This window comes from Echinops telfairi, unplaced genomic scaffold (assembly GCF_000313985.2).
Source record: "Echinops telfairi isolate 266 unplaced genomic scaffold, ASM31398v2 ScPeMD7_18;HRSCAF=68, whole genome shotgun sequence".
NCBI lineage: Eukaryota > Metazoa > Chordata > Mammalia > Afrosoricida > Tenrecidae > Echinops > Echinops telfairi.
Genome location: NW_022103915.1, coordinates 12,241,183 through 12,258,589, shown reverse-complemented (window position 1 = coordinate 12,258,589; position 17,407 = coordinate 12,241,183). Strand labels below are relative to the sequence as shown.

At 45.8% G+C, this 17,407-nt stretch overlaps 1 protein-coding gene across 1 annotated transcript in view; it reads right to left on the bottom strand.

Annotated features, from left to right (window-relative positions):
- Window positions 1-16,276, bottom strand: part of ATXN3 (ataxin 3) — a 32,615-nt gene extending 16,339 nt beyond the window's left edge. Inside the window, exons 1-6 of the mRNA XM_045288117.1 lie at window positions 16,271-16,276; window positions 14,336-14,500; window positions 14,020-14,067; window positions 10,930-11,015; window positions 10,404-10,470; window positions 6,690-6,777 (exon numbers count right to left, since the gene is read on the bottom strand). Coding sequence (XP_045144052.1) covers window positions 6,690-6,777; window positions 10,404-10,470; window positions 10,930-11,015; window positions 14,020-14,067; window positions 14,336-14,500; window positions 16,271-16,276 — 460 coding nt within the window. The remainder of the gene's footprint in view (window positions 1-6,689; window positions 6,778-10,403; window positions 10,471-10,929; window positions 11,016-14,019; window positions 14,068-14,335; window positions 14,501-16,270) is intronic.
- Between the last annotated feature and the right edge of the window lie 1,131 nt (window positions 16,277-17,407).

Genomic DNA, 17,407 nt, shown 5'->3' with positions numbered 1-17,407 from the left:
TGTATCAAACACATTTGTACATACGTTGCCATCAATACTCATTGTTTTTTAAGGCTGCATAACATGCCATTGTTTGTATGTACCATTCCTTTAGAGTCAGAGTTCCATCTTTGTGTAATAGAAACTGCTGCAATAAGTGTAGGTGTGCTTATGTCTGTGTTTTGTTCTTTCAGGTATATACTAGGTAGAGATTACAGGATCATAAGGAATTTGTATTTGCATTTATTTAAGGAAGCACCATACTAATTTCCTTAGTGGCTACATAATTTTACAATCCCACCAGTAATTTAAGAATGGTCCAATTTCTCCACATCCTCTCCAGCATTTATTATTATTTTCTTTCTTGGTTAAATTTTGCTAAGTGTTGGTATGAGGTGGTACCTCATTGTTTTAATTTGAATTTATTGCAAATGAATGCGAACCTTTATTTCTTCATGATTGTTGGCCGCTTGGATGCCCTATTTAGTAAACTATCCTCATGCCTTGTGCCCATTTTTTGTTGTTATTTGTATTTTTCTTAACGTGTTGTCGTTTTCTATAGATTGTTGAAATTAGCCCTTTATCTGTCATATCATTGCTAAATATTGTTTTCCTAATCTGTGGGTTCCCTTTTACCTGCTTTGATGAAGACTTTTGATGTGCACAAATGTTGTATTTTTAGAAGATTCTTGTCCTCTTTTCATTTTTTATAGTGTAGATATTTTGTCTCCCATAGTGTGGATATTTTTTATTATGTTCAGTAGTGCTTATGCCTTGTGTTAGGCCCTTAGTTTTTCATAGAGGTCTTTATGGTTCTAGGGTTTATATTTAGGTCTCTAATACATCTTGAACTTGGTTTTGTGCATGGTGTGAGGTATGGGTTTTGTTTCAGTCTTTTGAAAACGGAAAAATTGGAGAGCCAATTTTTCCAGCACCATTTATTAAAAAGGCTTTATCTTCCCTACTTAATGTTTTAGGTCTTCATCAAAGATCAGGTGTCTGTAGGTGGCTTATTTCTAGAGTCTCAATAATAATCCATTGGCCTTCATGTCTACCATTGTCCTAATACCAAGCTGTTTTGGTCGCCTTGCTAATGTAATAGGTTTTATACTGTGGGAGTGGAAAGGCTTTCCACTTTCTTTTTTGCTTTTTAATAGTGTTTTGTTTATCCTGGGTTTCTTTCCTTTCCATATAAAGTTGGTGATTAGTTTGTTTCCATTTCTTTGAAGAATTGTACTGGAATTTGGATTGGAAATTGCACTGAACTTATAAGGTTTTTTGGTAATATTGAAACATCTCTATATTTTGTCTTCCTATCTAAGAGCATGGGGCATTCTTCTGTAAGCTTCTTCACTTCTTGTATAAGTGTTTTATAGTTTTCTTTAATCAGTTTTTGTTTCTCTGATAAAATTCATTCCTGGATATTTAATCTTTGGGTAGTTAATGTAAATGGTACTGTTCTTTTAATTGCCTTTTTGGACTCATTTAATTTACAAGAATCCAACTGATTTTGGTATGTTAATCAGAATAATTAGTTTTATGACGTGGTTCTATATTTGATACTTGCCCTCATGATGAGATCACTGAAGATATAGAGGCTATAGTAAAGTGGGGTGAAGAAATCAGATGGTTCCGAGCAATCCAAAGAAGTAACGCCTGGGGTCCTCAAGATTTATCTTAAAGGGAGCCGGCATCTAAGTGAAGTAGGTGCGAGCAAAGCCCACATAGAAGAAGCCCACCGACCTGGGTGATCCAAGGACTGTAAATAATAAAATCCAAGACTGGAAGAGGAAACTACATCAGAGTTTCAATTCTGAGCACAAGGTTTGCAGAAGGCTATGAATGACAGTGAAAGCCTGAAATCTATTTTTAGGGTCCCCACATGGATCAAGCCTTTGCTGAACCCCTCTGACCATTCCCCAAGGATGTGACAGTCTTGCTATCAGACAGAGTGCATTGTAAAGTAGACTCATGCAGTTATAACTAGGTTAAAATGTAACACCTTAGACTTTGTTTTCTTTTGACCCATTTTAAATCTGTTAATTTTTATTATTTTCTGCTTCTTTTATTGAGGTTCTTCTGCTTAATTTTCTTATTGTTGGATTTTGCTTTTTGTTTTCTTGTATGTTTTTCTTTATATGAAATCTAGGATAGGTAAATCCCTAGAGACAGTGACTAGATAATAGTTTCCTGGGGTTATGGCCCTGGTGGTGTAGTGGTTACGTGTTGGGATGTGAGCCAAATGGTCAGCAGTTTGAAACCACCAGCCGCTCTGTGGGAGAAAGACTGGGCTTTCTACTCCAGTAAACAGTTACAGTCTCAGAAACCCACAAGGGGTTGGGGGTGGGGGGTGTTATTATGTGTCAGCATTGACTGGATGGCAGTGAGTTTGGGTTTTTGGTTGGGTTATAGCCAGGAAGAATGGGGGATAATAGTAAGCTAATAATGCGGACAAGAATGAAGGAAATGTTCTAAAATTTAATGCTGCAATGATTAGACCAACTCCTTTTTTTAATATGTTAAAATAATTTAACTGTATGATATATGAATTACATGTCAATAAAACTTAAAATTAAAAATAATAAAACAAAGATATTACTTACAGAGAAGATGGTAAGATATCTGGGACTTGGTTCAAAATAAATAGAGTAAGGTCTCTGTGGATAGGCAGGGCACGATTGGCTGGGACAATTACTGAAGTTAAGCAAGGGTACGTGTGGATTCACTGCATTATTTTCTGTACTATTTGTATGTGTTTGACATTTTCCTTGTGCTTTATTTAAAGGATAACATGGTCACGATAAAAATCACTGGGTAGCACAAACCGTTCCATTCTGGACTACTAAGTGGAAGGCTGGTGCCCCAAACGCACCCAGCGACCCCTCAGAACTCAGGCCTGTGATGGGTTTCTGAAAGAGCCCCGAGACCCCGACAGAGCAGATGTCACTGCACACACAGGCTGCCGGGAGCACGAACCGAATCGATGGCGATAATGACATCAGAGCATCGATCTCCTCAACCACACCCTCAAACAGGGCAAAAAGGAGTAAAGGAGACTGCTGCGCCAAGGCCACGAGTGACACTGGGCCCAGGGCTCCCCGTGAGCTGTGGGCGCTAAGAGCACGGCTGGAAGGAGCGTCACAACAAGAGCCAGCACATCGGAGACAGCTCTGGAGAGAAGAGCACACTGGGAGGAAGCTGGGTTTCAGGGAGTCGACAGGAGCAGGAGAACACACACACACACACACACACCCCCACCCCGCACCCCCGTTGATAGAGCGACAAAGTAAAGAGCAGGGAAGGCTCTACAGCAGTGGGTCTCCACCTTCTTCATGCCCCGACTCTCATACAGTTGCTCCTGTGGGGGTCACCCCCAACCATAACATTAATTTCGTTGCTACTTCATAACTGTCATTTTGTTACTGTTATGAATCGGGCGACCCCTGTGAAAGGGTCATTTGACCCCTAAAGGGGTCACGACCCACAGGTCGAGAACTGCTGCGCTACAGAAACAGCGAGAGCAAAGCAGGAGCAAAGAGAGAGAGACTGAGAGTTACTGAGTGAGGCTAGGATCCAGCTCTGGTTGAGAGGAGAGGACACAGTGAATCTGAAAGACCAATCTAAATTCGTCGGTAGATCTGTTGGTGGAAAGACAGAGTTATGTTTTAATTGTTTCTAGTTTCTTAGTGGAATATGAAGGAAGGCCATAAGCTAAGAGTAGGCAGGTGAGGGGCAGTGGTCAATGGTCTGAGGAGTGAAGGTGTGAATTAATTACTGTGAAGACTGGAAAGTGAATTGACCATGAACATTTAAGAAGACTGGTGTTGTCAGGTGTCATCAAATAGTTCAGGTCCACAGCCACCCTATACGCACAACAGAACGAAACACTGCCCAGCCTGCGCCGTCCTCACAATTGTCGTCAGATTCAACCCGTTGTTGCAGTCATGGTTCAATCTATCTTCTCACGTCTCCCCTCTTTTTCACCATCCCTCCACTTCCCAAGAATGGAAAGTGCTTCTCTAGGGACTGGTAATCCTGCTAACAGGTCCAAAGTGTGTGAGATGAAGTTTCACTATCCTCGCTTTGCAACAAAGCATTCTGGTTGTGCTTCTTCCAAGACAGATTTGTTTGTTCTTTGGGCAGTCCACAGAACTTTCAATATTCTGCACCAGCACCATAATTCAAATGTATCGATTCTTCTTCAGTCCTCCTTAGCCAATGTCCGACTTCCACATGCAGATGACGCCATTAAAAAATGCGATGGCTTGGGTCAGACACCCCGTAGTCCTCAAAGTAACATCTTGCTTTTCAATACTCTACAGAGGTCTTGTGCAGCAGAAGTACCTACTGCAACATGTCTTTTGATCTCTTGGCTGTTGCTTCCATGCGCATTGATTAGTGGATCCAAGCAAGACAAAATCCCAACAACTTCAACCTTTTTTCCATTTATCATAACATTACCTGTTGATCCAGTTGTGAGGATTTTGGTCTTCTTTACAAAAGAGGAGCACAGGAAGTATTAAAGGCCTGTTGGAAATTCATGATCATCAATTTAAAGCAACCCAATCACCTTATTTTGCTATATTTTAGTCACTGGAGCCCTGCTGCCCCTCTGCAGGAGAAAGACGGGGCTGTCTACTTCCATGAAGGTTCACAGTCTTGGAAACCCCCAGGGGTACTTCTACTCCATCGATCTCTGCTCTGTTCTACTGTCTGCAGGGTCATGAGTCAGAATCGGCTTGATGGTAGTGAATTATTTTAGCCAGATTCACCTGCCTAAGTGCCAGAATGAAGAGGACCAAAATTTTGGATTTAACCAGGGCTAGGATTTTAATGTGAGCAAAAGACGAGGAGCAAGATAAGAAAGGAGCTGAGGAATGCCAGAGTGATGAGGATGTTTCATGATAGGAAATAAGCAGGATATGAAAGGAAGGCTTTAAGAGGTAAGGGATTATGGGAATAGAAACCAAGGGCACATGGCATGAAGACAGGAGGCGGCCAGAGATGAGGATGCTGCTCATCATGGGTCTTTGGGGGAGATACGGGTCCTGATAGTGGTAAGAGAGAAGAAAACGATCTTTGAAAGTTAAAAGCAAGGAACAGAGGTGTCAAGGAACTGGCTTGATTGTTCAGCATCAAAAGTGCTCGGGATGATAAAAATGACCTAACATGGCCCTGCTCCACACTCGCCTTCATGGAGAGGTCACTGAAGAGCAGGGTGCTGCAGCAAAGTGCGGTGAAGACAGCAGATGGTGCCTGGCTATCAATCACAACAGTGCCTGGGGTCTTAAAGGCTTGTATTCAAACAAGCAGTCCTCTAGGTCTGCGTGGAAGCAGCACACGAGAACTGTGTGGTCAAAAGATGAAACAAAACCCACATATGAGGAGGGAAAGTATCAGAGCTTGAATTGTGGACACTCAATTTGTAGAAGGCTCGGGGAGGGGAGTGGGAGGCTAAATCCATCTGCAGACTAGTCAGATCAAGCCTTGGGCAGATGCCCTCTGGCCACAGGTGAGGGACTCAAACGGCTTTATTGTCGGACAAAGATTATTGTAACCTGGATCATGGTGGATTGAACCACGTTATGATACTCATCAGTTAACCTCCTTCTTGACCCAACCTCAATTTGCTTAAATATCTCTTGCTTGTTCTATGACAGAAAATGCTTCTCTTAGTCTTGTTAATATTGCTGCTGCTCTTTTCTTTTTTGCTCTTTATCAGTTTATTTTTTCTTCTTTGTTTTATTTTGTTGTTTTCTAAAGTCTCTGTTAAGTTTCCCAGTTTATGAAGTACAGAAAGAGTGGGTGCAATGGATCGGGGTGGGGAGAGGGAGGGGAACTGGGGAGCAAACAATGAATCTGGGAGGCGGGAGGGTGCACTAGAATGGATTGTGATGGCTTACATACAACTCGTTTAAAAAGTGGCTTAACCATGGAAGTGTATGCTATGTGACTTTCATATTAAGAAAACTAATAAAACTTTTAAAAGAATAACTCCAAAGTTGACCAATGGCTACCATGGATGAAGGGGGAAGAGTTTTTAATTAGCAGGTATTTAGTTTACATTAATGGTGGTGGAATAATCAGGAAAAGGATATCAATAACCTTGTACAATCTGAAGAGCATATTCAGTGGCACTGAATTATACAAGTTGGTTGAACTGGAGAATGTTTTGTTGTGTATATTTTTGCCACAATTAATAATAATAGTTACACTAATAACCATGAAGAAAAGAAGAAAATGTGCTAAAATGGACTGTGGTTACATTAAGATTGTGCAACTCTTCTTGATATGATTGAACTACTAAATCGTACTATTGAAGTGTCAATAAAACATTTTTTTTAAAGGAGTTGGAGCAGAGAGCAAGACAGTGGGCCAAGTTCTAAACTCAGCAATGAAGGTCGAGCAAGGCCTGGATGACTGCAAAGGGAAGAGAGAGGGGAGGGAGTGTGAGCGAGTGGTATGCACGTCAGACAAGGGAGTGACTTTAGGGGAGGAGCAGGGGCCGGGAAGCAGAGCATGAAGAACCCGATGGGATGGGGAACGATCCAGGAAGCAGCATCCTCAGGGAGGGTCGGGGGTCAAGGCAAACCCACAGTGAACAGTATCATCCCAAACCGGCTCAGTTTGACTTAGCTACTTCAAATAAATAAAGCAAAAAAACCCCCCAAAACCTGCCCGCATGACAAAAATGTTCAGACTTTATTTACCTTCCTGTTGTAACTGAGCCAAGAAAAGTGCAAGGTATGTGTCTGATATTAATTCTGGACCCGTCAAGAGAGAATTCAAGTTAAACCACTGGAAAAGAAAAATTGTCAACATTTACGTTAGTGCACCCACACCCACACCTCTTGCCAGCCGAGTCAATGTTGAGTCACAGTGACCCTATAGGGTAGAGTGGAACTAGGGCGTCTAGGGCTTTAAGGACGCCGACTGCCCCTTCTTTCTCCCTTGGAGTGGCTTGTAGAGTCAGACGTCTGACCTACTGTGCCATCAGGGCTCCTCCAGTTAGTGTAAATCAGGAAATAAAGAAGGTGCACACAACAAGAACAGGTAACATGTGTTCCACACATCGTCAGAATAGCCACTGGAAGCACATCAAACAAAGACATTTTAAAAGCAGCGGAACAATGTGATTTTAAAAAACAAATAATATGCTGCACATGTAACACTATTAAACTGTATTTCAAAATAAAAGCTTGCTTTGAACCACAGGTTTTAATTCCCTGACTCTAAAGGCAGCGTTGGGCTGCGATCCCCATGGTCATCGGTTCAAAACCACCAGCAGCTCCAAGGGAGAAAGACTGGGTTTTCTGCTCCCATAAGCAGTCACCAGCTCAGAAACCCAGAGGGAGTTGCAATGAGTCAGCACTGATTCAATGACAGTGAGTGAGTTAAAGAGAGAGTCAAGTGTCTAATTCACAGCTAGAGTTCCGTCTTTCTTCAAAGTATCAGCCCAACACATCTGGGATGAGGAGGGGGAGGGGAGAAAAGGACACTCCTGTTTTTCTCCCTACTGCTGAGAGTTCTGGCCAAATACCCAGAGAAGTGACCCAAGTCCAACATTTTCGGAGAAGCATTTGTAATCACAAATTTACTTAGCAGGAAGTCAGGAGGCGCAACAGTTAAGCTCTGAGCTGCTAACCTAGGAGTGGGTTGTCTGAACCCACTCGGCGGCTCTGTGGGAGAAAGAATGGGCAATTGTGAGGGTGACAGCCTAGAAAACTCTATGGGGCAGTGTCAGTTTGTCATGTGGGATGCCTGTGAGTCCAAAATCGAGTTGATGGCACCCCAAAGGAACTCATTTGACTAAGATCACTACCCACCACGTCCCGTGATAATGGACACCACTGTGGCACGGACTCCTAGGAGGCCTAGCTGGACCCTCAGATCAGAAAGTTTCCAAGGTACCGTCAGCATCATGACCTATGGTTTATCTTGGATTCTGACATATCCGATATGAGCATCTTTGCCCTTCTACAGAGGCCACAGTCAGAAGAGACAACAGTGAAAAATACAGTTCTAATGAAAGTATAAACAGTGAGACCTGGGTTGTCGAACTCAATTCGTTCCAAATTCATGCTCGAGAACAATCTATTTTCCCCAAAAGAAATAATGGAAAACCACATAATTCTGGGGCCAAAAAATTACACTTATAAACTGATTGTTCCAGGACTTTCCATCACTATGGAGGCTTGCAGCCTTCTCCCATCTCGCTGTCTCAGATACACGAGCGCCATTGAGTTGTTTCTCATGTATCCAAATTACAGTCACTGTTCGACCTCCCCCACCGTCTGCGGTCTTTGTTTCATGGCTAACGATTTCACACCTTTCCCTACGTTAGCCGCTTTAATCACATTTTCTTTTTCGAATGTTGATACCGTTGACTTAGCCATATGGTATTCAGCTGCTGAATCAGACAAGCAGCGACCTGATTCCAATTTCACAATGATTGCTTTCTTTAACTCTCTTCAAATTTCACAATGATTTCTTTCTTTAACTCTCTCCAAATTTCACAATGACTTCTTTCTTTAACTCTCTCGGGGTTCTCCCAGCTTTCCTGCTGGTCTCACTGGCTTTCTTTGGAGTCTTGGTTACGATATTTTATGCAAACAAAGCACACAAAGAAACGCAATGATGAATGTTTTAACACACTCACACAAGCACTAACTGTCTGAGCGAGAGCAGCACTTAGACTGAGTGTCACCTTTGTGTCTGAGGCAAGACTGGACCTGTACAGGTTTTTTTCAAGTCGGATTTTCGGTTTAACTATCAAACAAAGTTGCAAACACCAAATAGAATTTCCCAACTTTGCCGTGTGAGTCGTGGAAAGGCCAAGCTTCGGGCCGTGCGACAACCGAGGGATCGCTAACAAAGCAAGCGGACGCCGTCTCTAATGGTCGCTCAAAATGTGAAAACAGAACTTTGAAGAACTGACATTTTTAAAAAAGCTTCTCAAAATAATGGTAAGTTTATCAACAAATCCATCTAAAAGCAATTCTGAAATTGAAATATTCGGATTTTAAAAATCTGAGGATTTAGCAAAAATAGAGCTGATGACAGTTTTAACCCCTACTGGTGAAATCTTAGCAGTGTCCTACCCCTGTTAGTGGGGGGACTCACTCAGACCAGTCTCTACTTGTGCCTCCACCCCACACCCCCTGAGCTGCCCTCAGGAGAAAGTCCTAGGACCCTAAGAACTACCACGGTCGTCCAGGTGAAGTTCCTTCCTGTTGGGTGGCTGGTGTTAAACAAGAGGGTTTTCTTGCGGTGGGTAGTTAAGTTTGGAACAGGGGCAGGTCTAACCCCGTCCTAGTGGTTACCTGTTGGGCTGCTCACTGCGAGGTCGGCAGTTGGAAACCACCAGCTAGTTAGCAGGAGCAAGATGAGGCTTTCTACTCCCATTGAGAGTTCTAGTCTCAGAAATTACAGGGGCAGGTCTACCCCCTCCTAGTGGTTACCTGTTGGGCTGCTTGCTACAAGGTTAGCAGTTGGAAACCACCAGCCGCTATGAATCAGCATCGACTCGACAGTCGTGAATATGTTTTGTTTTGTTTCTGTAATGGCCTTTATGGACTTAAGTAAGAGGCCTGAGGATCTGCCCCGGCAAAGACAAACGCACCACTGTTGCAGCGATTCGGACTCACGGCGACCCTAAAGGGCAGAGGGGAACTGTTCATAGGGTTTTCGAGGCTGTCAATCTTTTTTTTATTGGCATACATTTCACATATCATACAATTTAATTGTCCGATCATATTAAGAAGGGTTGTGTGATCATCACCACAATCAATGTCAGCCGTCGATCTTTACGGAATCAGACAGCCTCATCTTTCTCCAGAGGAGTGACTGGTGGATTCAAAGCACTCACCTTTCGGGGAGCAGCCTATGTTTAAACCACTGCACCACCAGGCTCTTTCCCAAGAACCCAGCCCAGGAAGCCCGGGCTAGTTTTACTCGGCCCTACAGGGTGCCGGTGAAGCAGTCGCTGCTGCGCAAGACACAGGCCATGCCCCCTCTTCCTTTTGAGAGAGAGATGACTTTGCTTGGAGAGATGGATCACAATCAGGTGAGTACACCTGTGGACACTTGGGCGGTTTTTATTCAGGCCAGACCCTGGGACAACTGAAGTGAACTGTAGAACATACACACGCTGTACACAGCTGGCTGGCAGAACATATTCAACACACAAAACCCCACTAGACGGGGACCACTTTGCAGTTTCTCTTAAGATACAGGTCAACGGCCTTTGGCTGTCCCCACACATCTGACAGCGCCTTTAAAATAACGTCTCTCCAGGGTGAACCATGGCATACATTTTTCTGGTGCATTTTCTCATCTTTAAGGCACTAAGCTCCGACCCGCCCCCCGCCCCCCTCTTCAGCTTTAACAGAGTGCAGAATGAGAAAAAGGAGAAGATATGTTACCTGTTTTCCTAATTTTCTAACTGTAAACCAGTGTTCTTTATAATTGCATATAAATGATCTTTCATGTCTAGAAAAAGAAAAAAAAGTACATATGCAAGATTAAGTGGAAATATTAGCGTCTGTGTTCACTTAGTTTATCTGCTAGCAAGAATCATACAGTTCACGACAATTTAGGATTATGTATACAGTTAAGCATCGCTGATGTGGCCAATCACAAAGCAGCCCCGCTCTGCACACACAAGACCACGGATGCCAGGCTGGAGGGGTGCAATTGCATTCCATTCCCGTGGGAGCTCTGGACTGCCACAGACCCTGGGGCGTGGGGGCAGGGAGAAGGGGTGTCAGGAAAGCCCAGGAGGGCACATGTTCAAGGGCATCCCCCAAAAGGTACCATGGGACAGTCTGAGGGGATGAGACGGGAAGCATCACAACCATTCCAAATACACTGTTTTCTTCTTTAAGAGATTATAACTATGAAAATCAACTTTGGGAAACGAAATGTAAGAAAAGCAAAATAAAGTCTTACATAGGGTCGATCCTGAGCCTCTGATACTCTGGACTGTTGAACAGGATTAGTTCTAAACCCCACACTTTCAAGGCATTGCTTATAACCTGTTAAAAAATAGGAACTTTTCATGAGCTAAACCATTCAAATGCCAGACTTTTGAGTAGCCATGTTAGTTGTGTAAACAAGTGCATATCATAGATCAATTTCCCCGGGAAGGCTCTGGCTTTTAAGCGGCCTGCTTGGGTGCGAAGAGAAGACGACGACATCCATCAATCACAGCCACCCACAGCCGTCGCCTTCAAGGAGCAGCTCATCCGCTGGCTTGCTGGCTTGTTCCGGAGAACAAACTGCCTCCTAAATCCAGCCCCAGTCTGCCTCGCCACAGTGGGCCCCAACCTGCCTCTGCTCTTCTGGCTGTTGTGGGTGCAGCTTTAGGAGCCCACTTATAAGACATACAACCTGCCGTGTGTCAGGGAGGCTAATGCCAAATCTAGGAAAAGGAGTGTTCCCTGGGGATTGACCTGGGAGGGTTCACAGACTGACATTTCGAAGAGTGCTAGTCTGTAATCAAGGAGGGGGAAAAGGGCTAACCTGGTTATTTCCATTCCCCATCTGCCTCATAAGGTAGCCAACAGAGAAGCAGGCACCAGCTGAAAAGGGAAGTCAGCGGCTGGGGCGGGGTGGGGATGGGAGGGAGGTGGAGGTGACGTGTGAATGGCAGCGAGGGCAGCGGGGCACAAGCAGGCAAGGGCCAAGTGCAGGCTTGCCCCCACTTCCGCTCCACCCAGCCCTGCAGGAGCCCGTGTCAGTAACTGTGGCCCAAAGAAGCACACTGGGGACTGATGGGTGCATCAGGGCAAGACAGGGGAAAGCAAGAGAGATGGGTGCACAGAGCTCCCTCCACAGACGCGGACATACAGTTGACCCTTGAACAGTGAGGGGCTTGGCAGTGTCAACCCCCCTGTGCAGTTGAAAATCCATGAATCTCTTTGGACTGCTCTCAAACTTACTTACCAATTGCCTACTGTGTATAAAGGCGCGCTGGTGGTGTAGTGGTTATGTACTGGGCTATGAACCGCACGGTTGGCAGTTTGAAACCACCAGCAGCTCCACAGGAGAAAGACTGAGCTTTCTACCCCCATCAACAGTTACAGTCTTGGACACCCACAGGGGTTGCTATGAGTCAGCACTGCCTCGATGGCAGGGAGTTTGGTTTTTGGTGTTACTGTGGATAGGAGTCCTGACCCAAGCCGTGGTAGTTTCAATCACCACAAGACCCGGCAGTGTTTAGTTCTGCTGTGCACCGCATCACTATGGGTCGGAACCGATGCCACGGCACCTGACCACAACCCAATAAGCATGTAAAAGTTGACACGGAACACGGCAAACCAAAGAAGAACCGATGCACTTGATGATGGTGCTGGTGAAGATTATTCAAAGTACTGTGACCTGCCAAAAGAACCAACCAAGTTGTCTCAGAAGTACAGCCAGAATGCTCCTCAGAAGCAAAGTCCACCTCACGGACTTTGGACATCATGCTAAACTGGAGTAAAGCGGAGGGGCAGCGCAAAAGAGGAAGAGCTTCAAGGAGATGATCTGACACCGTGGCTAAAACAATGAACTTGAGGCTGACAATGGTGTGAGGCTGGGGCAGGACCGGGCAGCGCATAGTTCTGTTGTGCACAGGATCTCTGTAGGTTAGAACCAACCCGGTGGTACCTGACAGCAATAACTGTGGACAGGAGGCATTACTGGTAACAGAGGATTGTTGATTCTATCTACTGCACCCACATAAAAACTGCCTTTTCAATTTGAGACCAAAAGACATTTTGTAAAAAGTGCAAGGCTTTCACAAGGGTTAACACAGCTGCGGTGACGGCTTCATGAATTCCCTTGTCTTTTTATTTATAAAAGTCCCTGAATTGGATCCATGGATCTTGGATTGGTGGGCAGCCGCAGCTGCAGATCTCAATTGACAGATTCTGTCAAGCAACACAATGTTTTCTGAAAACACCCTGACTTTTCTCTACTTCCTGGGAGCGATTCTGGCAATACTAATGGCACTTAGCACGACCCCTCGGTGTTATTTGAGGAGTACGCTACTTCACTAAACACGAAGATTCAGTGAGAATTGAGAGATCACTTTTGGCTGAGACAGGCAATTTATGAAGGAACTCTGGTGGTACCCAGGGTTAAGCATGGGTAGCTAACAATGGGGCCGGCAGTTCAAACCCACCAGCCATTCCATGGGAAAAAGACAAGGCTCCTGTAAGAAGTACAGTCTCAGCAACCAGGGAGCAGTCCTACAGCCCTACTCTGACCTGAAGGGACGCAACCAGTGGGAATCGCCTCACTGGCAGTAGGCTGTGCAGTTTACTAGGGAGATGAATTGCTCAAGCAGAGAGGATGAGCGACATGTGGCATTTTTCTCACACACACACACACAAGTGGACACGGGCAGTTCAAACCTGCATTGTTCAAGGGTCAACTGTAACTGGCTGCACCTCCTAGGTCACCTTATCAGTGACAGACAAAAGACACACAGGTACTGATAAAAGCATCTCACAAGCACACACACAAGTATATGCCAAGAGAGTCCACGGGGAGCTCTGGGTTAAAGCTTAGAATGCTGAACACCAAATAACCAGTCACAGACGATGATACAGTGCGGCCCGGCAGGCTGAGTTACACAGCAGCTTGTAGAAGGTGCTGCATTCGGCCAAGTTTACCCGAGAGACTGGAAGCTTGAACCTTTGTGACTTATTGGGATGAAGTTATAATTAGCATTCAGATGCAAATGAATGATCAAAAGGTCACTTTGAAAGCCAAGTCTCAAAGAAGTCAGAATTGAGATTGAGAATCAAGAGGCCAGGAAAACAGCAAGTTCCACCGGGAGTAGGAAGGAAGACTATTCATGTTTGCCTCCAGGGATATCTAGGTTCCCCGGGAGCCTCCTCTACAGATACAGACCCTGTCTCTGTGAGGGACTGCCAAGGGTCACATGGGGACAGGGCCCCCTGGAATACAGAGCACCCCCACCCATCATGCCCTGAAGCTGAGACGGGGCCTGGCACGGACAACCCCCAGAGAGTGTTTGTGATTACTTACTTGAATAGAGAAAAACCCACTGTCATCCATGTTTCCAGAAGGCTGCTGCTTAATGTGGAGGGGTGGGTGAGAGGGAGGGGGGAGACAAGGAAAAGAGCTGTCATTAGTCAGCTGACCCAAATGACATCCCCCGCCCTCCGCGCCCCCAGAGTCAGAATCACCGAGTCAGATCGCTCGAGGAAGACTGGCTTATCCCCTTTCCAGCAGCTCCCACGTTAAAAAAGAAAGTGCAACACAGAAGGCCTATCCTCTCCGATTCAAATGACATCTCCAGGGGCAATCGCAGAAGCCACGGAGTGGAGTGTGAAGTCCGCACCTGTAAAAACGTGCGGTAATCTTCGCTCGTAACACCACCTTCCGCCATCCTCATCCTCTCCTCTTCGTCCAGCTGATGGGCGATGGAAGACAGCTCCACGGGGCTGAAATACTCCCCTTGCAGCAGATTGTTCAGGCAGTGTTGAGCACACAGGGAGCCTTCTTGCTAGGATTTCCAAGAGGGGTAAAATAAAAGAAAACATCAGATGTGATCTGTCAAATAGATTTGTACTGTGCCTTCCCTTAAAGCAGTGGTTCTCAACTTTCCTAATGCCGTGACCCCTTCATACAGTTCCTCCTGCGGTGGTGACCCCCAACCATACCATTATTTTCGTTGCTACTTCATAACTCTTAATTTTGCTATTGTTATGAACCGGGCGACCCCTGTGAAAGGGTCGTTCTACCCCCCAAAGGGGTCTCGACCCACAGGTTAAGAACCACTAACTCAAAGAGACACAGAATCATTAACTTTTTCACACAGTTACACACCTTCTTAGCTTTCAAACAAGCAAGATTAACAAAGGCACACACATTTTCATGTTTACACTTGTTCCACAATTCCAGTTATCACACTCTACAGTAAAAAGAGCAAGCCTGCTTTATACGAAGACAAACATGTGCTCCTGTAGCACAAGCCAAAGCTCCTGTTTTACAGAAGACTGCTCTGTATATACGTTTAGTGCCTGCACGACATTCCCGTCTGGAGGCCCGTGGCCCGTGAGTCATGCTGCCAGGGGACTGCAAAGCCGCCAACACCTGCACTTTGAACCGGAGAATCTCCGCTCAGTCTTCCTGCTTACTCGTGGCACCAGTAAGAAACGGTTTGGGTGAATGAAGACGAGTCACTACCGTGCTTCCGGTAACCGCAAGTGATGAGCACTAGGCCAAAGAGCAGAGCTGTCCAATAAGGGCTCGCGAGCTCAGTCCTGGGCAGTCCAGTGGGAAGGACCACACACTCCCCATAAAGCCCAGGGCTTCCACTGCTGGGCAGCTGGCTTTCCTAGATGACTGGGTAAACAGCATGCTTCTCAAATCCAAGTCCACATTGCCTGGCACTCACTCAGCAGCCTGCTTATTACCTGCTCCCCCACCCACACCCCCTGCAATGGCGCCTTCCCCATGTTTGCCCTGTGAGATCACTCCCTGAGCACACATCCTCTACCCAGCATGCCTCGCTGTGGGATGACATGTTTCTTCTGCAAACCCTGGGCCTCCGAGTTCTCCCATTTCTCATTAAGGTCTGCTCCGGGTGGAGTCTGCCTAACAGAGAGATGTCATTCGAGATGGTGACCCCCAGGAGACCACCTTGCCACACAGACCCTTTCCCCTGAGGCATCCATTTTTCAGGAACAAGATCCAGCTGCTGACCAAGCTTCAGGGTTTATGGGTTCACTGGAGTAGGAAGGCGGCACGAAGGCAGCACGGGTGGGGAGAGTCCCTCCAGTGTGCTGGTTGCACATAGGTAGCCTGGGCCAGCACGGGCACTACCCTCAAGCCACAGCCACAAAGGTGACAGGTGACTTCTGTCTCCATCGTCTCCCTTCTACCTGTGTTCCTGCTTCCAGAGCAGGCACTCTACTGAACAACACAACGCAGACTGCACACAGACCTGCTTCCTAGGTTTCTAGGTTAATGGACACATCGGATGATATGGCAAAACCAAAACAATAGTAATAATATGTAATATGGGTTCCTGAGGGTGGGGGTGGGAGTGGGAGAAATATAGGGGAGCTGATACCAAAGAGTTCAAGTACAAAGGAAATGTTTTGAAACGGATGGTGGCAGCAATTGCACAACTGTGCTTGATCTAACTAAATTATGGATTGTTATAATATATGTAAAAGTTCCCAATAAGTGATTTTTCTTAATTGGGCATGACGAACAAGCACAGCACTACAAGGACGCCACTGATTTAAACACGTGAACAGGGGCTCACCTGCATCCCTCATTGGGGGGGCGGAAGGCGTGTGCCGTACCCACAACATGCTACTAGCACACACTTGCTCAAAGGATTAAAATACTGCACAGAACACAGACACAAGGAAACACACATCTGGGGAAAGTATTTCCACCACCTACTAATAGGAAAGCCCATGGGAGCAGCAGTCTGAAATGAAAGGGTGGTCACACTGGGAAAATCTGCTGCTGCTGCTGCAAAAACCAGAGCCTCTCTAAGGTGTCCAGAGCAAAGCTGTCACGTGAAGGACTGAGCTGGGCCTGACGCATGGCATGGTCATTTCAGTCGCCTCCGAAGCATGTGAAGCCTTGACAATGAATTAGGAGGACAGGAGAAGGAATTGACGCTTTAGACTACGGTTATTTGAACCCCAGTGAGGGATGCTGAAAGCCCCACGAGCTGCCAAAAGAATGAGCAGCCCCGTCTAGGGAGAAGTACAACCAGAATCCTCCTTAGAAGTGAGGGTGGCGAGCGCTTGTCTCACCTGCCTTGGACATACCGTCTGTCAGGAGGGACGACTCCTTAGAGAGAGAGAGGAAGAACCTCCACAGAGGGTGACAACAATGGGCTCAGACCTGGGACACGTGACTGGGCAGCGTTTCGTTTTTGTACCAAACAACCCAAACCGCTCTGCCATCAAATCTATACCACCACCAATCAATCGTAAGAGATACGTGTACTTGTTGGGAGACGCTGTCTGGTCAGTTCCGACCCACAGCAACCCTGTCTGTATACCACAGGAGGAAACATCCCCCAGCCCTGTGCCGTCCTCACAACGATTGCTGTTTCAGTCCGTGGTTGCAGCTCCCGGGTCAATCCATCTCTTTGAGGGGCTTCCTCTTTACGGATAACCTTCTACTGTACTAATAAGCATGAAGTCCTTTTCCAGGGACTGGTCTCTCCTGATAACATACTATGTACTCTGGACATAGGACATACCTACTGTCTTATAAGTTAGCATTCCTGCTTCTAATTCTAAGCAAGAGCTCATTTTTAAATGGCATGTGATAACCAAAGCCATCAACTCATTGTCATTGAGCTGCCTGCTTCTAATTCTAAGCAAGAGCTCATTTTTAAATGGCATGTGATAACCAAAGCCATCAACTCATTGTCATC